The sequence below is a fragment of the Felis catus genome, chromosome B1 (assembly GCF_018350175.1).
Source record: "Felis catus isolate Fca126 chromosome B1, F.catus_Fca126_mat1.0, whole genome shotgun sequence".
In the NCBI taxonomy this organism is placed as follows: Eukaryota; Metazoa; Chordata; class Mammalia; order Carnivora; family Felidae; genus Felis; species Felis catus.
The window spans coordinates 185,216,378-185,226,504 of NC_058371.1; the positions used below are offsets into that span (position 1 = coordinate 185,216,378).

General features: G+C 54.7%; 1 protein-coding gene and 1 long non-coding RNA gene across 3 annotated transcripts; one reads left to right on the forward strand and one right to left on the reverse strand.

Annotated features, from left to right (window-relative positions):
• Window positions 1-2,676: 2,676 nt before the first annotated feature.
• SOD3 (superoxide dismutase 3) lies at window positions 2,677-8,256 on the reverse strand. Its single transcript, XM_023253250.2, has 2 exons — window positions 8,102-8,256; window positions 2,677-4,060 (listed from the first exon to the last, which is right to left on the reverse strand). Exon 2 carries the CDS (start codon window positions 4,042-4,044, stop codon window positions 3,304-3,306), a length of 741 nt encoding a protein of 246 aa, XP_023109018.2. The 5' UTR covers window positions 4,045-4,060; window positions 8,102-8,256; the 3' UTR covers window positions 2,677-3,303.
• Window positions 8,257-8,342: 86 nt separating this feature from the next.
• On the forward strand, window positions 8,343-9,630 carry LOC111560199. 2 transcript variants are annotated; one of them, XR_002741931.2, is made up of 2 exons: window positions 8,343-8,628; window positions 9,266-9,630. It is a non-coding gene; the product is annotated as an uncharacterized LOC111560199 (long non-coding RNA). The 2 variants fall into 2 exon arrangements; XR_002741930.2 differs by having other exon boundaries at window positions 9,366-9,630.
• The last annotated feature ends 497 nt before the right edge of the window (window positions 9,631-10,127 follow it).

Below are 10,127 nucleotides of genomic sequence, written 5' to 3' on the forward strand. Positions count from 1 at the left end.
TTCTTACGTTTTTAGTATTTCTGCATATATATATATATATATATATGCACTGAAAAGCCCCACTCGGAAAAAAATTCACTGCAATTCTGAGAAAAAGCTTATCCTAAACATCTAAAGATAGCATTTCTAATTATTGTCTACATTGTGTTTAAACTGTGCAAACTCGAGCATTATTCTCACTTTACCAGCTGTGTCTAGGTAGAGTCATTACATCAAACGCTTCTAATTTTACAAAAAGAAATCAAAACAAGTGTGTGTTTAAGTCTCAGTGACAAATGCAAACCCTGTGAGTCAAACAGGCAAACTGATTAGCAAGCTGGCTGGGAAGTCAAAACAGCAAATATAAGGAGATTAACAAAACAGATCTGTAAGATGAGAGGAGTAAAAATAGCTTCCAGGGGCCAAGTGGGGTCCAGTGGGTGGGTCTGGCCGCACGCATCAAGTTCTGTGCCCGAAACCAGATGCCTGCCTGTACCACTCGCAATCTTCCTCCGTCCCAGAACTCTACCTGCCCTCCCCCAGGAGCGGGGATCAAAGTTCAGCACGCCAGCCTCTTCACCGGATGCAGAAACTTTCTTTCAAACCTAAGTGGAAGCAACGTTTCCTCTACTTGAATCTTTCTAGTTGCAGGCACTCACTAGGACACAAGGTCGTTCAATCTGTTGGTACGTAGCTATTTTTCTGACATTAGCCATCATTATTAAGTAGACATTTATTAGATACTTAGGTCCTCCCTTTATACAGCTCTCACAAATAACACTTGATTTAATTCTCACAGCAATACAATATAATGATCTTATTTTACAGATGAGAAAACCCAGACCCAGAGAGGTGAAGTGACTTAACTCAGGTCACACAGCTTCTAAAAGTGTGGCGGAGCGGGGGTTCCAAACAGGCCACTTCACCCTTCTATTATTTCCTTTCTTTGTTTCTCGCCTCTGGAGCCCCATGGAAGGGCTTATCAATCCAATTCCCACCGATGGACCGAAAGAACATGGAATGGGTCTGCTAGGTTACCTCTTTAGTCTTGGAGGGTTGAGGGTCATGAAGAGAGAAACTAAAAACAGAAGATACTATGATCTGAATGTTTGTGCCCCCCCCCCCCCCCGCCAATTCATACATTGAAATCCTAACCCCCAAAGATGATGGTAACAGAAGGTGACACCTTTTCCCAAAGGTGTCCCAAAGTCATGAGGGGCGGGGAGCCTTATAAAAGAGGCTCAGAGAGATCCCTAACCCCTTCCTCCATGTGAGGACACAGTGAAAGGCACTGGGTGTGAACCCCAAAGAGGGCTTTCACCTGACCATGCTGGTGCCATGACCTTGGACTTCCAGTCTCCAGAACTGTGAGAAATGAAGTTCCGTTGTTTATAGGCCACCCGGTCTGAACTGTTCTATGACAGCCCAAATGGACTACGACATAAGGTAAGTGATGAGAAGCACCAGCCTCCTTCTAAAAAAGAAATCCAAACCTCCCTTGATGATCCTGAATTTAACCTATAATCGGGGCAGCGAGTGGAAGATGGGGTGTTGGGCATCCATCCGTGGGGTGTTCATTCCTCTCCACTGTGTGTCCTATGTGCTTCCTGCCTCGTTTTCACCACTTTTAACTGTGGGGATAGGCAAACACATCTGTTGGGATCAGGATATTTAAAGAAGCAGTTTGCTAGTCCCCTTTCAACGCTAATCTGCACGGTTCAAGCGAACGCTTCAAACCAGTGAGAACCAGTTGGTGGAGCAAAGTCACCAGGCAAAAACCTTTCTCTCCAATTGTCACTTGGGTTCAAGGAAAGATTTGTAAATAACAAGTTAGTCCTAGTAAGCGGTAAAAATAGCCACCGGGGATGGGTTTCTGGCGAAGGTTCCGTTTGACTCACTGCCTCGAGTCTGGGAGGAATGGAAGTCGCAGCTAGAAAGTGGGTCTGCCCGAGGAGCGTAAAAAGTTGTTGGGTGCTTTTATTCCACAAATGAAGGTGGCTACGCATTCTAATCTAGTCTGTGTAGAGATTATAATTTTCAAAAAGACAGGCTGAACATCCAAGTCTTAGTCAATATCAGCCTGCCCATGGGCTTCATTGTTCCAACCGCCTCTGTGTCAACAAGTCAAGAGAAGCCTTGTCCTTATCCTGACTGTGGAGAAGGCCAGCAACTTCAGATCCCAAAGCCAACCGCCCTGTAAACTGCTCTGTCACACTGCTTCACTGGCCCTCTCACCATCTGGGACCTCAGGCTGCCCTCAGAGGCACGTGTGAGGAGACACAGGGCCCAGTGAAGTGGCATTGGCCTTGTGTCACGCTGGCGGCCCCAGCATCAGAACCACCAGGAAGCTTGTTGCAAATAGCTGTCCATCTTTCCCTTCGGATTCCAGCCCAGGATGCCCAGGGTTTTTTGGGGTTTTTTGGGTTTTTTGTTTTTTTGTTTTTTGGGTTTTTTTTTTTTTTTTTTTGGTTTTTTCTTTTCTCACTTTCCTGAGTGATCCTGGTGCCCTCCATCTTGGGAGCCACACGGAAGGACAAGATAACCAGAGACCCCACGTCGTGGTCAGCAGATGTAGAGAGAGAAGAGGATCAGGAGAAATCCTGCCTGTTTTGGGGAACTATCTTTGCGGTTTCCAAATAGTAGCTGAGCCTAGGAGCAGAGCCTCAAACAAACAAACAAAAGTAACCAAGGCCCCAGTGCAAGACTGAATTGCTGAGTTTTAATATGCAACACGAAGACTGCCAATCGGCCTCTCTGTGGGTGGCAGCGGGCGAGCAACAGCCGAGGACACCGGGCAGGAGCGCCTAACTGCAGGCTGCATGTGCTGGCATGGTGTGTGAGAGGTCTGGGGTCGGCGGTTGGGGTGGGGGGCTAGGTGACCTCAGGAAGGGTCTCAGAGCGCCTAGAAGGACTCTAAGGGGTGGGAGGAGTTGAGCCCTTAGGGCACAGCAGGATTGGTTCAGGGCTCCTGGAATGAGGGTAGAAAGGAACCTGGGGTGGGGGTGGGGGGTCCGGGAGGGTAGGTGGGTTATTTCAATACGTCCAGGGCTTCTCAGAGCTCGAGATGGGGGTCTCAGAGGGCACGGCCTGCCCTCTGGATGCGGAGGGGTGTCACCGCATACGTGGTTGGAGGCCTCAGGGTGCAGGGGATTTTCGGGGAGACCTCAGCCGCGCAGAACTGGGACCCCGGGCGAGAAGGTGTCTCTGGGAGCTGGGGGGAGAAAGTCAAGGCCGGCAGGGGGCAGGTGCCTGGCGCGCGGAGGAGCGGCGGGGCCCGCAGGGGGTCTCCGCGGGCCCCGCCCCGGGCGGGGGGGGGGGGCACACTCAGACGGCCTTGCACTCGCTGTCCCGCCGCCGCTTTCGGCGCTCGGCGTGCTCCTGCGCCTGGCGCGCCCAGGGCAGCGGCCCGCACACGCCCACCACGCAGCAGGCGAGCCGGGGCCCCGCGTTGCCGTTCTCCACGCTGGCCGCGTTGCCGCCGCGGCCCAGGTCGTCCTCGCCCGCGTGGACCACCACGGCGCGGCCCACGATCGAGTGCGGGCCGAAGAGCGAGGCGGCCAGGCCGCCGCGGTACTTCCAGAGGCGGCCGTCGCGCACGGCGAAGTTGCCGAAGTCGCCCGGGTGCTGCGGGTGCGGCACGGCCCGCGGGTTGTAGTGCGCGCCGGTGGAGTCGCAGCCCTGGCTCAGGTCCCCGAACTGGTGCACGTGGATGGCGCGGCTGGAGTTGTTGGGCTCGGCCGGGAAGCCCTCCAGGTCGAAGAAGGCCTCGAGCCGGGCGCCGGGCACCTGCTGCCGGAAGAGCACGAGGCCGCTCACCCGGGGCTGCGCCGCGTCCAGCGTGGCCGACGGCTGCACCCGGCAGGCGGCGTGGAGCGCGGCGTCCGGGCGGTCGCCCGCCGCCTGCCGCTGCGTCATCTCCTGCCAGATCGCCGTCACTTTCTCGTGCATGTCGCGGATCTGCGCCGCCGTGCTGGAGCCGGGCTCCTCCGGGTCCGGGTCGGACCAGGCGCGCGAGGCGCGGGCCGCCAGCAGCAGGTAGGCACACAGCAGCGCCGGCGCCAGCATGGCCGGAGTCGGGCACCTGCGGGCGCCCCCAGGGGTGGAGCAGAGCGAGCCTTAGTCCCTGGCAACGTGAGGACCCCCGACCCCAGGGGCTTCCTCGCCCAGCGCGCATTCCTGCCTTTGGCCCCGTGCCTTTCTGGGCCTGCTATGCTCCGGGACCTGGGTCAGGTGCTGTGCTTGTAAAGATGGCTTTGACACAGTCTCAAGCAACTCATGGGGATCTTTTCGAGCCGCCAGGGTGATCATGGCCCTCTCAAGTCCTGTCTGCATCACTTGGAGGAAGTCATGGGGCAATGGGGGGAGAGTCTCAGGGCACATAAGGATGGCCCTTCCAGACCTTCCCCTCCCCCATCACCCCCTGCCACCCTCGCTGAGCATCCTCCTGTACAGACCAGTTAAGACTTCCTACCCCTCATTCTCGGCCCTTAGAACAGCCGTGCCCTCTCCGAAGTGTCCTGCCCCCTCTTCTCTGCCGGGCACAGCAGACTTGAAGACCGAAACTCGGTTTTCCTCCTCATCAGCCCCAGCACCTGGGCCCACACCTGGCTGTAAGGAGACATTTAATACGTGATTGTTGAATGAGGACTTCACCGGGGGACAGGCATGTCATCAAGTCATTCTAACACCATCCTGTGATTGGAGATGGATGAGCTCTGGGCTGGGGAAGGACAGAGAAAGTAGTACCCATCCCGCCAGGGGAACGCCAGGAATGCTTCCCCAGAGGAGATGACATTTGAGCTTGGTCTCCCAAGACAAGCCGTTTTTGAGCTGAACCAGACTAGAGACTGCTTTCAGGCAGGAGGCACACCCTGACGTGTTCACAGCCTGTGAAAGGACACGGCATGTCTAAGGGACGGGGGGAGATTTTGTGTGGGAGAAGTAGAGACAGCTGGAGGGAGAGGAGTTGCCCAGTTGCGGCAACCCCGATGGGAACCAGTGAAGGCCTTCACCAAGGTGGAGGCAGCAATGCTGGAGGGGTATGGACTTGAGAGACGTCTTGGATAGCACAGACAGTGGTGGGGGGGAGAGGGGGGCACGAGCCGGCGCGATGACTGAGTAGCCAGCAGGGGAGACTGGGCTGGGCCCATGGACAGAGGCCCTGAGAGGACAGCAGGGAGGGTGAGTTCAGCCGAGCCCCCGGGGGTGAGAGTCTGGTCGGTGACGCACGTGGGGTGTTTGGTAGACATTTGGAAACACAGGTCTGGCACTTGGAAAAGGCAGCGTCACTGGGAGGGGTTTTCCGTGTCGACTGCACGTCACATTCCGGTTCATAAAAGCCATGTGCCCAGGCCCTGCCCGAGAGCTTCTGATTCAGTGGACACGAATTATTATTTTTGTAAAGCTCCGTCAGAGATTCTGGGACCCAGCCAGAGCTTGAGAGTCAAACACAGGTTCAAATCCCAGTTCTGACGTTTGCTCATGGCGATATTGTGGGGGAGTTACCGGCTCTGTCTTAGCTACCTGTAAAATAGGGTAATGTCACCAAGGATCACGGCGAGGATTAAATGAGGTATTATATGGCAGGCCAGTTTCATATTTTTAAGTGAATCTTCAGGGGTCAGGTCAGCGGCACTTTCAAGGGTCTTCTCCAGCCCCACAGCAAGTACCATTTTAAAAGCAAACTCTGGGGGCGCCTGGGTGGCGCAGTTGGTTAAGCGTCCGACTTCAGCCAGGTCGCGATCTCGCGGTCCGTGAGTTCGAGCCCCGCGTCAGGCTCTGGGCTGATGGCTCGGAGCCTGGAGCCTGTTTCCGATTCTGTGTCTCCCTCTCTCTCTGCCCCTCCCCCGTTCATGCTGTGTCTCTCTCTCTGTCCCAAAAATAAATAAACGTTGAAAAAAAAAATCTTAATAAAAGCAAACTCTGGGGTTGAGGATTTTTTTTCTTCCGTAACTGTTACAGAAAGGCAATCTAGTATGGTGAGTACAAGAAGGTGGTTCTGGAACTCACTGTCTGAAGCCTGCCTCTGCCACTTACTCTCTGAGGGTTTAGTTATTTTTATTGCAGAGTTAGGCAGAGTGACTGCCGGACTGAAAACTGGTGGGGCTCCAGCTCTTTCCTGAGCCTCTGTGTTTTTTGTTTTTTGTTTTTATCTGCAAATGGGGATAATAATACATACCTCAGGGGCTGGCTGAGACTTCAGGGAGACAGTTCGAATCGTTAACATTTATCAAACACACAGAAGCGCTGTTAAAAAGCACTTTGTATATGTTAATTCGTATAAGTCTTCCATGAACCCTATGGGGTAGGTGTCACTGTTATCCCCATTCCACAGGGCAGGAAACTGAGGCACAGAGAAGCAAGTGTCACGCCCGAAGTTACACAATAAATAGCTGAGGGCAAGATTTAAAAGTGTGTGGTCCAAGCCAAGGTTTAGCCGCTACACCGAATGGCTCTCCAGTCGAAGGCACTTAGCATAGAGCCTGGTTGGTAGAAAGTTCCTAGTATATGGCGACTCGTAGCGAGCAGAGGGAAGCTGCTGATAGAAGTTTCGGGACAGGGGCACCTGGGTAGCTCACTAGGTTCGGCATCCAGCTCTCAGTTTCTTTCTTTTTTTTTTTTTTTTAAATTTTTTTTTCAACGTTTACTTATTTTTGGGACAGAGAGAGACAGAGCATGAACGGAGGAGGGGCAGAGAGAGAGGGAGACACAGAATCGGAAACAGGCTCCAGGCTCCGAGCCATCAGCCCAGAGCCCGACGCGGGGCTCAAACTCACGGACCGCGAGATCGTGACCTGGCTGAAGTCGGACGCTTAACCGACTGCGCCACCCAGGCGCCCCTCTCAGTTTCAACTCAGGTCATGATCTCATAGTTTGTGGCACCGAGTTCCTTGTCGGGATCTGTACTGACAGCTTGGAGCCTGCTTGGGATTCTCTCTCTTCCTCTCTCTCTCCCTCCCCTGCTCATGCTCGCTCTCTCTCTCTCTCCCTCCCTCTCTCAAAAATAAATAAATAAACATTAAAAAAAAAAAAAGGAGAAGAAGTTTCAGGACAATCAGGTGAGAGATGCTATTGCAGCCGTGACAGGAGGACGTGATGCCCGGGAAGGGCTCCCAGGAGGAGTGGCGGAAGGTAGGAGAAGCCCCAGAAAGTGAGGTCCAGGGAACCACCACCTCAGACATGGCCTGGTATGGGGTTACCGCCCTGGAGCCCCAGGGAACAGGAGCGGAAGTGGGGGACCGTCCCAGGCCTCAGCCTCAAGCTGTCCACCATCATTGCCTGCCCCAGCCCCGCTGGCCGTCCTGCCCCCCAGGAGGGCTCTGCCAGTTGGAAAACTCTTCCTTAAAAACAACAAAAACAGATGGCGCGGGGTGTGTCGATGAAGCTTTTTTTCAGAATTGGCTGGGTAATAATTAACATTTTAAGGAGATCCTTTTCTCTTGAGAGAAAAAGCATCTTTCTCCACCTCAGGTGAGCCGGGACTCCTTGGTTCTCAACCTGGACTTCTACGTCCTGAGGCCGGTCCCCGGGAGGCTCCCCTTTCTCACACAAACACCGGGTCCCCCTGAGATCGAGCTGTGAAGGACCAAGTGGTTTCGGGGGGCCCTGCTATGTGCCTGGTCTGGAAGGGGAGACAGGTCATTGGAGAAAGAGGTCAAAGGAAGCCACCAGGCCTGTGCCCCCGTCCTGGGTCTGGATCTGGGAAGACGGTGGCCCTTCTGACACCTTCCCCGTGTTCCGGTCCCTCGGCCCACTCCCAGAAGGAGCCCTGGACGTGAGCCTGAACCGGCCAGGAGCCCCGCTCTGTGCCTCCGCCAACCAAGCAGGTGGTTCTGCAGGAGGAGGTCCTGGGAGAGGCGGCCTTCCTCACTCGGGATCACTCCTGACACTAAAGTCCACTGGGACTGGCCTCCGCGGTGCAAAGGACAACAGTTCCTTTCCCCCCCGCAGGCCTCCCTCACCCCTTCCCCACCTCCCCGCTCGTCCCCTCCCCAGCAGCCAGGTTCTGTCATTAGATGATCAGTCGCTTTCCCAAGAAGCGCCCCCCCCATGCCCCGCCCCAGTTTCAGACTCAAAAAACGCGCTCTGGGAAGAAGGAAACGAACTCCAACTTGGCACCCACCTTTCCCGCTCTTCCAAGAGAGCTTTCCTCCTGAGAAGCGGGGAGCTGCACCCAGCGTTCGCAGGAATGCAGGCTGGCTCCTGAGGCCGGGCTGTTTGCGGGCAGCGAGGGGGAAGCCGGCCCAGGGGAGTGGTCACGGCCGGGAAGGAAAGAAGGCCATTGGGCTGACTTTGCGAAGGAATGTAGGCCAGGTCCCTAGTCGTCCGATTGCCTCACCTCCTCCTCTGACTCCACCCGCCTCCACCTCCGCCCTCCCCAGTCCCCGGGCTCCCTGGCCAGTTGTTCCTTCCTGTGACTCCACTGAGTGGCGCCCAGACGGAGCCAGTGACCTTCAGCCGGCAGCAGAGGGATAAGAAGGAGACAGAAAGCAGCCTGTTTGGAGGGATGTACAATGGTCTCTTTCTTGAGCGGCCTTTAGCTCTTCCCTGATTTCCTCAGCTGTTGACTTACTTTTGCTCGATGCTACCAAGAAGGGAATGGGCCCCTTGCAGATACACGTGGTGTTTTCGTCCCAGGGCCTTTGAGAGGTGAGAGGCAGGAGGGTGGGGGGGGGGGGGCCCGTGCACTCCGGCTGCCCAGGCCCCGCTGTGTCACATCCTGACTTTGCGGCTTGGAACACAATCAAACTCCTCAGCAATCATCGTCACCGTTGTCGCTTTATTATTAAAGTTCTCGAGAAGTCTTTGGAGAGTATGCGGCCCAGGGCACGGCGAGCCTTTTCCACATCCCCCCCCCCCTCCCCCAGTGGCCTTCCTTCCTTTGCTGCCATCATCTTTTCTCAATCACAGCAGCACTTTCCCGAAATAGCAGCTTTTCTCTCCCAGAAAAGCCCACATGGGAGAAGGCAGTCCTGTCTGCCTGCTTGTCCGCCCTCCAGCCTTCTTTCCTTCAACAGATGTTCTGTGGGTGCTCACTCCATGCTGGGTGCCCAAACCTGCAGAAGCCCCTGCCCTCTGGGGGTTCGTAGTCCGGGAGGGACAGACCCACCCAGTACAGAGTGCGGGGTGAGGCTGCAAAGGGACGGACAGGGCCCCTAGAGACCCAAATGCTAGTCCTGGCAGCCGGAAGCTTGTTCAAAATCTTAGATTCTGGGCCCCACCCGAGGCTGAGTGAATCAATTGCCAGCTTCCTAGAACTGTTTGTTTGTTTGCTTGTTTTTTCAAGGTGGTCATTCTGGCGGGCAGCCAGCTCTAGGATCTTCTGTTCGCCCCCACCCTTCCTTTGGCAACGGCACCTCAGTTTTCTGCATTTTCATTCCATGCAGGTGGAATTGACTTCATCCCTCACTCCAGAGGTGGGCTTGTGACTCATCAAAACATTGCATTGGCTCCAGGATAATTCACGCAGAGCCAGGGAAATGTAATGCCACTTCTGCCGGGACTTTTAGAAGGACTGGAGTTCTAGCCACCCCCTGGCCCCCACTGGGGGAGAACCCAGCTGAAGACTGGGCCAATGTGGAGGGAAGCGGAATAAAAGTTGAGTGAAATCGTGACTCAGGGGCAGAGTTTGCACCCCTGGATCTAGCCGTACCTGAAGCTCTGTTTTTTTACGTCAGTCGATACGTTCCCATTTTGCTCAAGTTGTCTGGGTTTTGTTTTCCAAACTGGCAACTGAACACTTTGCGGAACGCTTTCTCATACGGTATTTTATGTAACGTTCGTATTCATGGTGTGGGATGGGCGTTAGCTTGCCCACTTGGTAGATAAGGAAAATGAGGTTCGGAAAGAACCCGGAAGGGGCCCGAGGTTGCAGAGCCTAGAAAGTGGCAAAGTCGAGAGCTCAACTCAAGACTCTGATCCCTAAAGCCTGCCTCCTTAATCGTTACACTTTACTACTTCGCAGGCTGAGAGATGAAAGACAGAGACAACAGGTGAGCCGGCCCCCCACGGCTGTCTCCTCGCATCAGTGACTGCCTTGCAGCCAGACGCTGAACTGCTGACCTCTCTTTCTTTTCACGTCGGTTAATGTCTAATACAACAACCGAAAAAATCAAGGGAGTGTTGTAAAAGCAGCAGTATTAGAAAAT

What these genes read in the sequence shown, in the direction of transcription:
- SOD3 (XM_023253250.2), bottom strand. Translation starts at nt 4,044, where the DNA reads ATGCTGGCGCCGGCGCTGCTGTGTGCCTACCTGCTGCTGGCGGCCCGC.